Source organism: Salmo trutta, chromosome 13 (assembly GCF_901001165.1).
Source record: "Salmo trutta chromosome 13, fSalTru1.1, whole genome shotgun sequence".
Classification (NCBI taxonomy): domain Eukaryota; kingdom Metazoa; phylum Chordata; class Actinopteri; order Salmoniformes; family Salmonidae; genus Salmo; species Salmo trutta.
This window is the reverse complement of record NC_042969.1, coordinates 27905591-27922842: the sequence shown is the minus strand read 5'-3', so window position 1 is coordinate 27922842 and position 17252 is coordinate 27905591. Positions and strand designations below refer to the sequence as shown.

The window sequence follows — 17252 nt, the reverse complement described above, 5'->3', positions numbered from 1 at the left end:
CCTCCCCTCCAGATCCCTGTGTTCCCTACCTCCTCTCCAGATCCCTGCGTTCCCTACCTCCCCTCCAGATCCCTGTGTTCCCTACCTCCTCTCCAGATCCCCGTGTTCCCTACCTCCCTCCAGATCCCTGTGTTCCCTACCTCCTCTCCAGATCCCCGTGTTCCCTACCTCCCCTCCAGATCCCTGTGTTCCCTACCTCCTCTCCAGATCCCCGTGTTCCCTACCTCCTCTCCAGATCCCTGTGTTCCCTACCTTCCCTCCAGATCCCTGTGCTCCCTACCTCCCCTCCAGATCCCTACGTTCCCTACCTCCCCTCCATATCCCTACGTTCCCTACCTCCCCTCCATATCCCTATGTTCCCTACCTCCCCTCCAGATCCCTGTGTTCCCTACCTCCCCTCCAGATCCCTATGTTCCCTACCTCCTCTCCAGATCCCTGTGTTCCCTACCTCCCCTCCAGATCCCTGTGTTCCCTACCTCCTCTCCAGATCCCTGTGTTCCCTACCTCCCCTTCAGATCCCTGTGTTCCCTACCTCCCCTCCAGATCCCTGTGTTCCCTACCTCCCCTCCAGATCCCTGCGTTCCCTACCTCCCCTCCAGATCCCTACGTTCCCTACCTCCCCTCCATATCCCTATGTTCCCTACCTCCCCTCCAGATCCCTGTGTTCCCTACCTCCTCTCCAGATCCCTGTGTTCCCTACCTCCCCTCCAGATCCCTACGTTCCCTACCTCCCCTCCAGATCCCTGTGTTCCCTACCTCCCCTCCAGATCCCTACGTTCCCTACCTCCCCTCCAGATCCCTGTGTTCCCTACCTCCCCTCCAGATGCCTGTGTTCTCTACCTCCCCTCCAGATCCCTGTGTTCCCTACCTCCCCTCCAGATCCCTGTGTTCCCTACCTCCTCTCCAGATCCCTGTGTTCCCTACCTCCCCTCCAGATCCCTGTGTTCCCTACCTCCCCTCCAGATGCCAGTGTTCTCTACCTCCCCTCCAGATCCCTGTGTTCCCTACCTCCCCTCCAGATGCCTGTGTTCCCTACCTCCCCTCCAGATCCCTGTGCTCCCTACCTCCTCTCCAGATCCCTGTGTTCCCTACCTCCCCTCCAGATCCCTGTGTTCCCTACCTCCCCTCCAGATCCCTGTGTTCCCTACCTCCCCTCCAGATCCCTGTGTTCCCTACCTCCCCTCCAGATCCCTGTGTTCCCTACCTCCCCTCCAGATCCCTGTGTTCCCTACCTCCTCTCCAGATCCCTGTGTTCTCTACCTCCCCTCCAGATCCCTGTGTTCCCTACCTCCTCTCCAGATCCCTGCGTTCCCTACCTCCCCTCCAGATCCCTGTGTTCCCTACCTCCTCTCCAGATCCCCGTGTTCCCTACCTCCCCTCCAGATCCCTGTGTTCCCTACCTCCTCTCCAGATCCTTGTGCTGTGTCTCCAGGTTACGGTTGCTGCTCCTCAGATAGGAGTGTTTATCCAGCAGCTCCTCTAGCTCTGCCTCCTGCCTCTGCTGCAGCGCTGTCATTCGCTCCTGGTCCCTCCTCAGCCCCTCCGTCCTGACCAATGACTCCTCATGTTCCCTGGCCCACACCTTAGACTCCACCTCCAAAGCAGCACACCTGGCCTCGCTCTCGCTGCACCTCGCCAACGCTGCTGCATGCTGGAAGCTCAGGGACGCCTGTTCCACCTGGGAGAGGAGGGGGATGTTGGAAATCAAACACTGTGACACTCGGATACAGGTGACAGTACTACAGTCTCTGAAGTGGTGAGAGGCCACAGTTTCAGTATAGTAACTATATAAAACAATAGTTGCTGTATGATACCTGTAGCTGAGTGTTGAGTGTCTGCAGCTTGGTGCAGGTCTCTTGCAGGCTGATAGAGTGATGTTGCAGGGTGTCTATCTGCTCCCTCAGGTGGCTACTGGCTGACTGGGACTGAGACAGCTGGGATAGCAATACCTCCCGCTCCGCGCCCACCGCTGCATTCTGAGGGGGAGGTGAGAAAGAGATGATTTGACTTGAGACAATTGACAATCCCGTGACAAGTTGTCACAGCATATATCAGCAGATTAGAATCTGCCAGGTGAACACACACAGACACACACCTCCCTCTCCTAACCCACCGCTGCATTCTGAGAGGGAGATGAGGGGTAGGGGGTATGGCACAGCAAAAAACGTCAGGTGAACACACACACACACCTCTCTCTCCAGGTCTATCAGTCGTTCACTCATAGACCAGTCCATCTTCTCTTCTCTAACATCTGAGGTCATACAGAGGTCATGGCCCTCCTTTGGTTGGGCATCTTTAGCCTCTGGGTGCTCTAGTGTGAGTCTGTCTGAGGATGTAGCCTTCTGTATGTTAGCAGGGCTTTCTGGTGGGAAATTAGCAGAGACGGCATCTCTTTCCCACTTCTCTGAAAGGAGAAGGTGAGCGGTAACTGTCTTCAGTTCGGCCTCCACCCTCTCAAACTCCTGCTTCAGCCGTGCAGCCTCATTGGACAGTTCTTGGGACTGCACCTTCTCGTTGGCTAGCTCCTGTGGGAAAAGGAAAGGGTGAAAACGGATTTCTAGGCTCAAGGCACACACACACACACACACACACACACACATACACACACACATATATACACACACACACACACACACACAAACACACACACACACACACACACACACCTGAGTCAGAGATCTAATTTTATTCTGGGCTTCTGTGTTCAGCTTTTTAAGCTCCTGGCTCTCCTTCCCCAGACCCTGTAGCCGAGTACCGAGCTCCTTCTCCAGGTCTTGTAATTGAGCACAGAGCTCCTTGGATTGAGACAGCTCCTGACACACATGCCTATAGAAACAGCGAGATCAACTAGGTCAGACCCATAATACGGTAATAGCTCAGAAACACACTGTATGTACATGTAAGGGGCTGTTGTGCTACCTGTATTTTAAAGTAAATATCTCTGTGTGTGTGTGTGTGTGTGTGTGTGTGTGTGTGTGTGTGTGTGTGTGTGTGTGTGTGTGTGTGTGTGTGTGTGTGTGTGTGTGTGTGTGTGTGTGTGTGTGTGTGCAGGTCCAGGGGTGTGAATCACCTGTGCTCTGTTTCCAGACTGCAGGCCCTCTGGTTGCTGTGTTCCAGGGCTGATGCTGTGCTCTGTAGCTGCTGCCTCAGCCTGGCCGCCTCCCTCTCCCTCTGCCTCTGCTCCTTCCGTTGGCTGTCCAGCTCTCCCTGACACGCCTCCTTCTCCTGCTCCAATCGTGAGGCCTCCAACAGAGCCTGGTTCCGCCCCCGGGTCAGAGACTCTACCTCTAGTGCTAACTCACGAAGCTCTGCCTCTAACTCCTCCTCATTGCGCCTTGAGGATTCCAGACTCCTCCCCTGGTGCTCTAGCTCCGCCCTCAGGGCTTGGGTTGTCAGCTCCAATTGGTCACCCTGGCAAGCAAGGTAGCATTCAGGATCACAGTATTCAGTGACATTGTGTAATCTAGGCCTGATCTTTCTGTTGGTAGCAGTGTGTACTGTGTGTGTGTGTGTGTGTGTGTGTGTGTGTGTGTGTGTGTGTGTGTGTGTGTGTGTGTGTGTGTGTGTGTGTGTGTGTGTGTGTGTGTGTGTGTGTGTGTGTGTGTGTGTGTGTGTTGTAGCAGTGCCACCTTGCGTTGGGCAGTGCGTAGGGTGTCCACAGAGCTACGGAGGGTCTCTCTCTCTCTCTCCAGCGTGGCTCGCTCCCCCTCCAGAGTAGCGATGACCGAGGCCTGCATCCGCTGCAGCTCAACCTGGCTCCGCAGACGACATAGCTCCTCCTCCATCTGCAGGCCCTCCGCCTGCAGCACCTAACACACACCAGAGAGGAATGATGTGGAAGGGACAGAGGGATGAACCATCTGACAGACAGACTACAGTAAGGAGGACTAGGAAGACTAAGGATGGAATGAATGGACAGATGATGGTACTCTACGGAAGACTATGGATAGATGGATGGATGGATGGATGGATGGATGGATGGATGGATCGTGATGGGTTCCATACCTCTATCTGTCTCTTGGCCTCCGCCAGGCTCTCTGTAGCCTTCCTCAGTCTCTGGCCCTCGGCCTCCAGTAGCACCAGTCTCTGCTCAGCCTCCCAGGCTTTCCTGCTCTGTTCCCCCAGCTTGGAGTGCAGGTCCTGGGCTACACACGCCTGCCTGTCAGCCTGCTCCAGGGCATGCTGGAGCTCAGAGGCCAGGCGCTCCACGTCAGGCCCAGGGAACACACACACGTCTTTGTCCACTGACTTTTTTTCCACTGACTTTTCTTTCTCTTCATACTTTGTTTTTGGCAGTTTCTCTTCTTCAGTGGCTGGGTATGGGTCTTCTATCTCTTTCTGGTTAATGTCTGCCTTCCCGAGATCTTCTTCCTTGTCATTTTTTACATGTTTTATATCTCTTTCTCTCCCGATCTCCTTCTCCCCTTCTTCTTCTCTCTTTTTAGGTTTCAGAACCTGATCCTCTACCTGCACCTCTATCTCTTCAGGATGGAGCAACTCTGCCCCAACTCCAGCTTCTCTTTGGGTTCTGATGATGTTGGCTCCCCTCTCACTGTCCAACCCTCTCCGGGCAGTACCCTCCCCTTCTCCTCTTGAGGACTCAGAACCTTGGACTCCCCTCTCTCCCCTATCCTCCTTATCTCCCCTCTCCTCCTTCTCTCCCTTCTCTCCTTCTTCCTCAATACTTTGATGCTTTGTCAACAGCAGTTCCAGGCTCTTTTTCAAAGTGGCATTTTCGTTCTTGACGTTCTGAAACTGAGAGTGGAGAGGAGGGTAGACAATGACAAGAACAGTTAATGTGTCAGACGACACAGTGAGGTCACATCCAGATACATGTCAGACAACACACTGAGGTTACATCTAGATACATGTCAGACAACACACTGAGGTCACATCTAGATACATTTCAGACAACACACTGAGGTTACATCTAGATACATGTCAGACAACACACTGAGGTCACATCTAGATACATGTCAGACAACACAGTGAGGTCACATCTAGATACATGTCAGACAACACACTGAGGTTACATCTAGATACATGTCAGACAACACACTGAGGTTACATCTAGATACATGTCAGACAACACACTGAGGTCACATCTAGATACATGTCAGACAACACAGTGAGGTCACATCTAGATACATGTCAGACAACACAGTGAGGTCACATCTAGATACATGTCAGACAACACAGTGAGGTCACATCTAGATACATGTCAGACAACACAGTGAGGTCACATCTAGATACATGTCAGACAACACAGTGAGGTCACATCTAGATACATGTCAGACAACACAGTGAGGTCACATCTAGATACATGTCAGACAACACAGTGAGGTCACATCTAGATACATGTCAGACAACACAGTGAGGTCACATCTAGATACATGTCAGACCACAGTGAGGTCACATCTAGATACATGTCAGACAACACAGTGAGGTTACATCTAAATACATGTCAGACAACACAGTGAGGTCACATCTAGATACATGTCAGACAACACAGTGAGGTCACATCTAGATACATGTCAGACAACACAGTGAGGTCACATCTAGATACATGTCAGACAACACAGTGAGGACACATCTAGATACATGTCAGACGACACAGTGAGGTCACATCCAGATACATGTCAGACAACACAGTGAGGTCACATCTAGATACATGTCAGACAACACAGTGAGGTCACATCTAGATACATGTCAGACAACACAGTGAGGTCACATCTAGATACATGTCAGACGACACAGTGAGGTCACATCTAGATACATGTCAGACGACACAGTGAGGTCACATCTAGATACATGTCAGACGACACAGTGAGGTCACATCTAGATACATGTCAGACGACACAGTGAGGTCACATCTAGATACATGTCAGACGACACAGTGAGGTCACATCTAGATACATGTCAGACAACACAGTGAGGTTACATCTAGATACATGTCAGACCACAGTGAGGTCACATCTAGATACATGTCAGACAACACAGTGAGGTTACATCTAGATACATGTCAGACAACACAGTGAGATCACATCTAGATACATGTCAGTGTAACGGTTTAGTGAACCACACCCCCGTGATGAGTAACGTTCTCTTAGACCTGAAGACTTTTGTTTGCCTACAAGGCTTTAGCTCAGAGGGTTAACACATACTTGTCCAAACACAGTCGGTCACATCAGCTCACCTCTCTTAGTGTATTCTGATGTTCTGCCTCCAGACAGGCCAGCTCCTCCCTCACCTCCGGCAAATCAGCTTGCTGCAAAATACAGCAGACAGTTGGATCCTCCAATAGCAGTACCCTTAGCCTGGACACTAATACATGTACTTGGCAAGCCAAAAGGTTCCCTGTGTAGATTCTCATTCCTCTCAAGGTTCATTTTCCTTGCTACTGTTGCCTTTGCCTGCCCTCTGGAGGTTTACTCTAGACTCATTCTATTTTGATTGATTGATTGATTGATTGACACTTACCCTCTGACCCCTGACCTCCTGTTCAGACTGCAGGTCCTCCAGACGTCTCCTCAGCTCGGCATTCTCATTTTCAGCTCCCAGAAGTCTCAGTGACGACGCCTCACCCACCTCCACACTCAGAGGCTTCAGATCTGACGGGGGGGGACGGGGGGACGGGTGGAGAGATATATAATTGCATTGCTTTGGCAACAGTGGTAACCATTCATGCCATTAAAGCTTATTTGAATTTGAATTAGAAAGGAGGGGTAGTTGACAACAATTTAACTGAAAAGACACACAACAGACAGGCAGACTGACTGACCTATATCTTCTCTTAGCTCCTCTCTAAGCCCAGCCTCCTCGTCAGACTCCACCTCTGATTGGTGGAAATGTCGAGCCGCTGTCATCGTGCCTGTATTGTTGTTATTATGTCTAAGCACCTGTCTAAGCTCCGCCTCCAGGCCCATGTTCATCTCTAACAGCTCATCGACCCTCTGCCTCTCAGTGTCCTGCTCCTACACACACCAGCAAATTAGGGAAAATGTCTATGTGAGCCCAACCAGCAGATGCCAAATTCCTTACTTGTGATTCACAAACATGTTTGGTTAATACACACACACACATTACCACATACACATTACCATCATTACCTACCCCTTCCAGGTCTATGAGTCTCTGTCGCAGGAGCAGATTGTCCCTCTCCAGCTCCCGTAGGCTGGAGCAGCGTTGCCGTGTGTCTGCCAGCTGCTCCTCCAGCAGGACCCGGGTCTCCTGCAGCGCCACACACAGCTGCTGCTGCTCCTACAGGGGGTTCCACACAGAGACGGGACAGAGAAAGAGAGAGAGACAGAGAGAGACATGGACAGAGACACAAAGAAAGACAGGGGATAGAGACAGAGAGAGAGACAAAGACAGAAACACAGCCAGAGAGAGAGAGAGAGAAGGACAGAGACACAAAGAAAGACATATGATAGAGACAGAGAGAAACAAGGACAGAGACACAGAGAGGGATGGGGCATGGAGACAGAGACAGGGACAGGGGATAGAGACAGAGACAGGAACAGAGACAGAGAGAGAGACAAAGACAGAGACACAGAGAAAGACAAGGGATAGAGACAGAGAGAGAGACATATTGTAGAGAGGGGACCATCAGGTCCTAATGGCCTGGTACTCAGCGCTCCATTGTCCCTCCATCAGGTCCTAATGGCTTGATATTCAGGTCTCTATTGTCCCTCCATCAGGTCCTAATGGCCTGATATTCAGGAGTCTATTGTCCCTCCATCGGGTCCTAATGGCCTGGTATTCAGGGCTCTATTATCCCTCCATCAGGTCCTAATGGTCTGGTACTCAGGGCTCTATTGTCCCTCCATCAGGTCCTAATGGCCTGATATTCAGGAGTCTATTGTCCCTCCATCAGGTCCTAATGGCCTGGTACTCAGGGCTCTATTGTCCCTCTAACCACTCTGACATCAATGCAAATGCAATCAAAATCACATCAAACACTTATCAAAACAGTAGGCCTATCATACTTTTAAAACTCACCTCACTGTGATTCATCAATTTGAAGACAGAAGTTCAACAGCAGGTTGAAATAGTGTAAAACATGGTTGTTGTGGATGTTGTTTCAACGCCAACACAACGAAATGGACAGCGCTTTCTATTGTGATGATTCATTCAAAACATCCATATACATATTAGAGCTCATGCATATGCATAAGGTTATGATCCCAAGCCCGAAAAAAATAACTGAATTAAATTGCTACAATACATAGCCTGCCGCATATTACTGTATTATTATGCATACTGGATGGACTGATTACCTTATGCTGCGCTCCCAAATGCATATCCATGATTCTGGGGGAGAATGTATAGCCCTGGGCGATGCTGTTGGTTCATTGATTGTGCAGGACGGTTTACCTACAATTAGTGAATTTATATTTGATTTTGAATAGCCTAGTAATAGAGAATCTTTTATATTTTCATACTTAATTGGTTGAGCTATACAGAATATCTTACCACCATGTGTTTCCATCTCCTACTCTCTCTACTTTATTCCATTCTCGAGCACTCAGACGCGTGGTCAACCGTTTAGTGAAATATGTTTTGTTACTATCGATGTTCCTGAACATATTTCACTTAGTTTCCCAAATGAATCACTGTGTAGTTGCAGGAACAAGGTTGGAGAGGCCATGGCATACAGAGTTTGGGTGAAATATCACCTGTCGGACAGCGAGAGCATGCTCCTCAAACAGGAATATCACCTGTCGGGCAGCGAGAGCATGCTCCTCAAACAGGAATATCACCGGTCGGGCAGCGAGAGCATGCTCCTCAAACAGGAATATCACCTGTCGGGCAGCGAGAGCATGCTCCTCAAACAGGAATATCACCGGTCGGGTAGCGAGAGCATGCTCCTCAAACAGGAATATCACCTGTCGGGCAGCGAGAGCATGCTCCTCAAACAGGAATATCACCGGTCGGGCAGCGAGAGCATGCTCCTCAAACAGGAATATCACCTGTCGGGCAGCGAGAGCATGCTCCTCAAACAGGAATATCACCTGTCGGACAGCGAGAGCATGCTCCTCAAACAGGAATATCACCTGTCGGACAGCGAGAGCATGCTCCTCAAACTGTGGTTGATGCGTGGAGTGAAATAAGTGTTTGTATTTATTTCTCAACTGCTCATATTAAGCACAGCTCCGTAACCGAAGTATCCTACAAAATGGACCGGCGGGAAAGTGTGCGGCCTCCATTCCCTACTCGAGTGCATACAGATAGCATGTTTTTCCCCCTGCCCCTGTTCCTACGAATCCTACCTAATTGATTACTAGATTTAATTGAGAATAGTCTGATGGGTGAAAATATGATCACTTGATGAGAAAACATCTGTGCAGCCTGAGGCAAGGAACAGGGCCCAAGTTGTTTTTGCGACTTTCTCAAATCATCAACAGTCTATAGTGGCATCATGCAGCCCATATATGTTTTGATTTCTAAGACATTCTAATATGTGTTTAATTCACAACTGAAGTTGCCAAATAGTTCTAAATCTAGCATATAGGTTTCACATGATCACTTTTAAACTCAACATAGCCATTTCATGTGCGCACTTGCTCCATAATGGCAAAAATATCCTTTCTATTTTATTCAGCTAACTTCAATTATATTCTTCTTCCTATAAAATCATATAAAATAAAATAATTGCACGGGACTTATAAGCATATCTTGTCAGCTAAATGAACAAGCCTACAGCCTATGTCATGGCGCATAGCCAGATAACATAGGCAGACAGTAGGGCAACTCTTATTCTGTTCTTCTGAAATACATTTTCATCATATCATAATGTTTCTTTAGACCTGATTAAAATAAATAATGGATTTATTGGGATGGTGTAGGTTAAATTGATTAATTATACTTTTTTTAATGTAGACGTTCCAAAGGCATGCATCAGCAGCTTGTTGGAGGCCTGGAGATGCTTAACATGTTTGAGTTAATTAACCGTCAATTACCGTGAGACCAGCAGGCTTTTACCTGACAATAACCGGCTGACAAAATGTCCTGACCGCCGCAGCCCTACTAGCACCTACAGTACATAGCACCTATACTACATGTAGAAACTGCAACAGTGTCATCAATATTGAGGGAGATCACCTACTGTAAGCCCATCTGCAAACACAGAGGGGAAGTAGCTTGGGAAGGGGTTAAGGGTTGTTTTTGGAATGGGCCAACCATCAGCTGTGTGGCTACAGTTGACAGTAGAGTTGGTGTGGTGTGGTACCTTCAATTGTGTCTGTCAACAGTGTGTGGTGTATTGGTGGCGATACCTTCAGTAGTGTCTCTGTGTACTAAACAGTGTGTGGTGTATAGGTGGAGATACCTTCAGTAGTGTCTCTGTGTACTAAACAGTGTGTGGTGTATAGGTGGAGATACCTTCAGTAGTGTCTCTGTGTACTAAACAGTGTGTGGTGTATAGGTGGCGATACCTTCAGTAGTGTCTCTGTGTACTAAACAGTGTGTGGTGTATAGGTGGCGTTACCTTCAGTAGTGTCTCTGTGTACTGAACAGTGTGTGGTGTATTGGTGGCGATACCTTCAGTAGTGTCTCTGTGTACTAAACAGTGTGTGGTGTATAGGTGGCGATACCTTCAGTAGTGTCTCTGTGTACTAAACAGTGTGTGGTGTATAGGTGGCGATACCTTCAGTAGTGTCTCTGTGTACTAAACAGTGTGTGGTGTATTGGTGGCGATACCTTCAGTAGTGTCTCTGTGTACTAAACAGTGTGTGGTGTATAGGTGGAGATACCTTCAATAGTGTCTCTGTGTACTAAACAGTGTGTGGTGTATAGGTGGAGATACCTTCAATAGTGTCTCTGTGTACTAAACAGTGTGTGGTGTATAGGTGGAGATACCTTCAATAGTGTCTCTGTGTACTAAACAGTGTGTGGTGTATAGGTGGAGATACCTTCAATAGTGTCTCTGTGTACTAAACAGTGTGTGGTGTATAGGTGGAGATACCTTCAATAGTGTCTCTGTGTACTAAACAGTGTGTGGTGTATAGGTGGAGATACCTTCAATAGTGTCTCTGTGTACTAAACAGTGTGTGGTATATAGGTGGAGATACCTTCAATCGTGTCTCTGTGTACTAAACAGTGTGTGGTGTATAGGTGGAGATACCTTCAATAGTGTCTCTGTGTACTAAACAGTGTGTGGTGTATAGGTGGAGATACCTTCAATAGTGTCTCTGTGTACTAAACAGTGTGTGGTGTATAGGTGGAGATACCTTCAGTTGTGTGCGAGTGACTTCCAGGCTGCGTAGTCTATGAGTGCAGCTCTGTAGTTCTGTATGCAGCTGCTCGGCTCTGCCTGCACGGTCACGAAGACAGTCCAGCTCGTCACGCAACGCACGCATTCCCCGCACCTCACCTTGAAGACTGCGGTTCTGCCCAACACACACAAGATGGAGGTGAGTTCAGAGGAGGACAAAAGTAGTGTAACGTTCCGGTACAGTTACTGGTAGTGCTGCTACAGAAAATCTTGCCTCTTTCTGAAGTTTCTTCAACTGCTCCTCCATAGTTTGAACTTCCTGCTTGTAGTCCAATAGTTGATCTCCTTTGTCTTCCCTATAGAAGCAGATGTCATTATTTCAATAGTATTGTGCTACTAAACTACAGACACCTCTTACAAAATAGTCCTCTTCCAATTTAAAAACCTTTAACACACACACACACACACAAACTTGCCTTTGTCTTCCCTAGAAATGGACAACATAGTTCTAACAGTTACCAGACATCTCTCAAAGAAAAGTCTTCCTCCAACTTAAAACCTTTTTGATGCACACAAGGACATGACCGTCTCACACACAAGCATACACACACACACGTCTTACAGTTCTTGTCTGAGGAATCGTAGTTTGGCCCTGCTGTCTGCTAGCTGGACAGCCAGACTCTGGGGCAGCTCCTCAGTGTGACCACCTGGGGGCGCCATGAGCGACTCAGCCTGCTGGACCTCGCTCGTCAAACACAACTCTGCTATCCTCTGGGCGGGGGGGGGGGGGTGACAGGTAGGTGATTAAATCAGGACCAGGTTCTGTGTGAATCCCTTAGAGCTTTTTAAATCAAGTTTGACACAGTGACGCTTTCACTGGGAATACACTCTCCTATAGGAGGCTGAATGGCTGAAAAGCCTGGTTTTGTAATTAAATTCCTCTTCTGTTGTTCTGGACATTATGTGTGTGTACCTCCAGGTGTGTGTCTCTCTGTGCCAGCAGGCCTTGGATCTGTCTGGCCATGGAGCCAAACAGCACCTGTAGCTCCACCTCCTCCAGCCCTCCCAGCTCCTCCCACTGCAGGGGCAGCACCGCTCTGGGGTCCTGGGTCACCTGCAGGAACAACACTTTCTTATCTCTCTATGGTAATAACGGTATTTGACTGAGCATTCCGGGACAAAATGGCTGACTTGTGGTGAACGTTAATGGTGGATATGGGTAGAAGAGTAGGGAACTGAACCGACCTCCTGGATACAGTTGGCAATGGCAGTTTGAGTCTCGATGTCCAGCGTCTGGATTTGCTGTATGAATGTTTCCTTCCTCTCACACTGTTGCTGACCAACAATGAGTAGTCAGTAAGGTTGGTAAAGTTACAATTGCAGTGTGTGTGTGTGTGTGTGTGTGTGTGTGTGTGTGTGTGTGTGTGTGTGTGTGTGTGTGTGTGTGTGTGTGTGTGTGTGTGTGTGTGTGTGTGTGTGTGTGAGAGAGAGAGAGAGAGAGAGAGAGAGAGAGAGAGAGAGACATCACCTGTATCGCACATCCCAGTAAAAGCAGTAGCAATCTCCTCAACTCCTCCAACGCTGCCTCTGCAAGTTACAGCTCTTATGACTATCTTGTTCCCATCACACTCTCATAGACAACATAGAAGGCCAATCAGAGATACTGTACTTTTAACTGGCTCTTTTTACCTGTTAGGGGATCTTGCCCCAAAATGGCAGTGTTTGGAAGAGGCATCAGAATCAGCTGCTGTAGGTCATCCTATAGACAGAATGACAGGGTTTGAGCAAAGAGAGAGCTTGAAGGGATAAAAATATTGATTGATTGTAATTTCCCTAACCACATTGCAGTAGATACTCAAATCAACATTGAAATTACAAAACCTTCCACTAGCATCCTGTTGGCCAGTTCAGATTAAAATAGAAACACAGACGACGTTAGTGGGGAAAGTAGGGCTACTTGTTCACGTCTGTTCTACGTAGTACAATGGCTATATTTGGTTCTCAGACACAAGCCCTGGTAGAGAGAAATTAGGCTGCAGAGTGACCACATACAGATGGTGTTTTAAGGTTCCACAACACAAAGCAAAAAGTGAAACTACAAGAAATAAAATTACATTGTAGGACCACCAGACATGATGGAATTGTTGTCATGACAAACAGTCCTGTCAATAAATTGTATCCAAAATATTTCTGAATATTCCCTGAATATTCCTTGAAACTCACTGGTGTCCCTCCCATGATGAGCAACTGTTCAGAGGGTTTGAATGACTTATAAAAAAGCAGGAACTGAAACAGCGAAGACTCATGTTTTTGTGTGTTTAATGCATTGTATCGGACTTAAGTTCATTTCTCAGAAAGATTTGACTGGATGTCTCCCTAGGCTTAAGTCTGGACCTTGTACAGTAAATTGCTCTGACTAAGACACGATTGTGTATCAAACACGACACAAATACCAATACCTGGTAGAAGGCCCTGAGGTGTCGGTTGAGGATGGAGAAGTTCTGGACTCTGAGAATCTGGTCGTCTCTTCCACTGCGGTACAAATGCTCCAGCTTGGGGTTGGGGTCTCTGGGAATGACAGACAGACAGACAGACAGACAGACAGACAGACAGACAGACAGACAGACAGACAGACAGACAGACAGACAGACAGACAGACAGACAGACAGACAGACAGACAGACAGACAGACAGACGAAGGTGAAATGCACGGCTTATTTAATACAACAGCCGGCGTGGGGCTTGAGCCAGTGTGCTCTACTACCTCTGCCATAAAAGCCCTCACCTCTTGGCAGAGAGGTGAGGGCTCACCTGCAACCCAGTATTTCACCAGCTATAATACCTTTGATCGGGTAAAGTAAAAAATGTATTTAATTGAATTCTTCAGTACACATTCCTTTAGCCATAACATTTGAAGCCTCTGCAAAGGTGTGAACTTACATGATCCTCATGACCTCGTTGAGAAAGATCCCATTGGTCAGCCTCAGGTAGCGGTCATGGGAATTCTGGGACTTGTAGTTCACTTCCATGTACTGGTTGTAGAGCATGACGTTGTCCTCCCTGTCCACTACACCATCAAAGAGCTGTACCTGAGGGAGGGTGGATCCTATTAAGAGCTCAATTCAATCCGTAGAGCTGAAGATCCGCTTTATAGCGCGATTGACAATTAAAAGCAATGTTCCCGCAATCGTGGATACTGCATTATCGGTAAACGCTGCATACATTGGCTCAATCTTAAATTACCTTTCAATGTGAACCATGCCGGGTTAGGGTTTGGCCGGGGTAGGCTGTCATTCTAAATAAGAATATGTTCTTAACTGACTTGCCTAGTTAAATAAAGGTGAAATAAAATAAATAAGGGGGTTTCGCTGCTAACAGAGAAAACTGTTATCTAGAATCTGTGGTGTAGATCAATGAAAGCAGAGATGGTCATATTTTACTTAGAAAAAAACAGGAAAGGGAATAGGAAGTGACTGCTATAAGGAAAAACAACAAGAGACATTCTAAGAGCCAGGGTATAGGAAGTGACTGCTATAAGGAAAAACAACAAGAGACATTCTAAGAGCCAGGGTATCAGAAGTGACAGCTATAAGGAAAAACAACAAGATACATTTTAAGAGCCAGGGTATAGGAAGTGACAGCTATAAGGAAAAACAACAAGAGACATTCTAAGAGCCAGGGTATAGGAAGTGACAGCTATAAGGAAAAACAACAAGAGACATTCTAAGAGCCAGGGTATCAGAAGTGACAGCTATAAGGAAAAACAACAAGATACATTCTAAGAGCCAGGGTATAGGAAGTGACAGCTATAAGGAAAAACAACAAGATACATTCTAAGAGCCAGGGTATAGGAAGTGACAGCTATAAGGAAAAACAACAAGATACATTCTAAGAGCCAGGGTATAGGAAGTGACAGCTATAAGGAAAAACAACAAGATACATTCTAAGAGCCAGGGTATAGGAAGTGACAGCTATAAGGAAAAACAACAAGAGACATTCTAAGAGCCAGGGTATCAGAAGTGACTGCTATAAGGAAAAACAACAAGATACATTTTAAGAGCCAGGGTATCAGAAGTGACTGCTATAAGGAAAAACAACAAGAGACATTCTAAGAGCCAGGGTATCAGAAGTGACTGCTATAAGGAAAAACAACAAGAGACATTCTAAGAGCCAGGGTATAGGAAGTGACAGCTATAAGGAAAAACAACAAGAGACATTCTAAGAGCCAGGGTATAGGAAGTGACAGCTATAAGGAAGAACAACAAGATACATTTTAAGAGCCAGGGTATAGGAAGTGACAGCTATAAGGAAAAACAACAAGAGACATTCTAAGAGCCAGGGTATCAGAAGTGACAGCTATAAGGAAAAACAACAAGATACATTCTAAGAGCCAGGGTATAGGAAGTGACAGCTATAAGGAAAAACAACAAGAGACATTCTAAGAGCCAGGGTATAGGAAGTGACAGCTATAAGGAAAAACAACAAGATACATTCTAAGAGCCAGGGTATAGGAAGTTGTGAAAAGGAGAAGTTAGAGAGCTAAGTGTTGTTTGCTGTCCTTTTCATGTGACAAACGTTTTGACAAGCATTTGCATCTGATTCAAGTTCAACTCAATCATGTTTGTTATAACTCCTGTAAATAAAGAGCAATAAATGATTCATAAAATGGCATAATCTCATGTGAGAAAAAAATCTTATTTACAGGTTGTTTATGTACAGTATTTGAGTGTGTTGATACTCCATAAATGTAAAACAACAGCAATAGGCTATGTGTTTTTAGGTTTTATTAAAGACTATTCATTATCATGAATATCTAGGCCTACTACTAGAGAATTTTAAAGTGATTTAAATAAGCTTTCAAACATACCCAAGTCACCAACGCACTTTCCATGAATTCTTCTAGAAATGCCATTATGTTAGAGTCCATGGTGTCGCATAATAAAGAATTTACAAACTTCTATAAAAATATAAATAAAATATATCCTACATTAAAGCAATTTTACTAAAAAGTGAAAAAAAGAATCCATCTTGCGTTAAATCAAGTGGTTTGACATTCTGTTCCCCTCTTCTCCTCTTTCTTCCTCTATCTCACTTTTTCAGTTAGTGCTGGTGGTGATTACCGTTCTCCTAGCAGCAGGACATTAAAGCTGGCACGATCGCACATTTCTTTTTAGAAATAAGAGTCACCCTGCAAAGACATGCTAAACTTTGGGAATATCTAGTGCAGTAGAACTGTTTTTCACAGAACTACAACCACCTTAGAAAAAAAAGATTGATCATTTGACATATTCCATTTTTGATATTGTGTTATTTATGACAGAATTGATTTTAAAAGTTTACACAAATAGTGGTATGTGTAGGCTATATTTAAATGAATATACTTTCAATAAATTACAAATATACAGTGCTTTGGGAATTATTCAGCCCCTCTTGACTTTTTCAACATTTTGTTACGTTACAGCCTTATTCTAAAATGTATCAAAAAAGAATATCCTGAGCAATCTACACACAATACCCCATAATGACAAAGCAAAAACAGAATACAGAAGTATTCAGACCATTTGCTATGAGACTCAAAATTGAGCTCAGGTGGATCCTGTTTCCATTGATCATCCTTGAGATGTTTACAACTTGATTGGAATCCACCAGTGGTAAAATCAATTGATTGAACATGATTTGGAAAGGCACACACCTGTCTATATAAGGTCCCACAGTTGACAGTGCATGTCAGAGCAAAAACCAAGCCATAAGGTTAAATATATTGTCTGTAGAGGTGCGAGACAGGATTGTGTCGAAGCACAGATCTGGGGAAGAGTACCAAAAAATGTCTACAGCATTGAAGGTCCCCAAGAACACAGTGGGCTCCATCATTCTTAAATGGAAGAAGTTTGGAACCACAAAGACTCTTCCTAGAGCTGGCCGCCTGAACAAACTGAGCAATCGGGGGAGAAGGGCCTTGGTCAGGGAGGTGACCAAGAACCCGATGGTCACTCTGACAGAGCTCCAGAGTTCCTCTGTGGAGATAGGAGAACCTTCCA

At 46.4% G+C, this 17252-nt stretch overlaps 1 protein-coding gene across 1 annotated transcript; it reads right to left on the bottom strand.

Moving 5' to 3' along the window:
• Window positions 1-1376: 1376 nt before the first annotated feature.
• Window positions 1377-16327, bottom strand: LOC115205587 (girdin). The gene is made up of 21 exons (XM_029771729.1): window positions 16082-16327; window positions 14155-14303; window positions 13675-13783; window positions 12905-12974; window positions 12744-12802; window positions 12461-12544; window positions 12189-12329; window positions 11838-11986; window positions 11490-11571; window positions 11232-11390; window positions 7114-7260; window positions 6782-6974; window positions 6481-6611; window positions 6197-6268; window positions 4006-4755; window positions 3630-3809; window positions 3071-3411; window positions 2667-2826; window positions 2190-2525; window positions 1815-1976; window positions 1377-1678 (listed from the first exon to the last, which is right to left on the bottom strand). The coding sequence occupies exons 1-21, from the start codon at window positions 16139-16141 to the stop codon at window positions 1397-1399; spliced, it is 3816 nt and encodes a 1271-aa protein (XP_029627589.1). The 5' UTR covers window positions 16142-16327; the 3' UTR covers window positions 1377-1396.
• Window positions 16328-17252: the final 925 nt, after the last annotated feature.

Bases quoted from the DNA above. Each gene is read 5' to 3' on its own strand.
- LOC115205587 (XM_029771729.1), bottom strand. From the start codon at position 16,141: ATGGACTCTAACATAATGGCATTTCTAGAAGAATTCATGGAAAGTGCG. The intron at 13,784-14,154 runs GTAAGTTCACAC...TGTCATTCCCAG, and splicing joins AACGAGGTCATGAGGATCAT to AGACCCCAACCCCAAGCTGG. The intron at 6,975-7,113 runs GTAGGTAATGAT...TGGTGTGTGTAG, and splicing joins GACTCATAGACCTGGAAGGG to GAGCAGGACACTGAGAGGCA.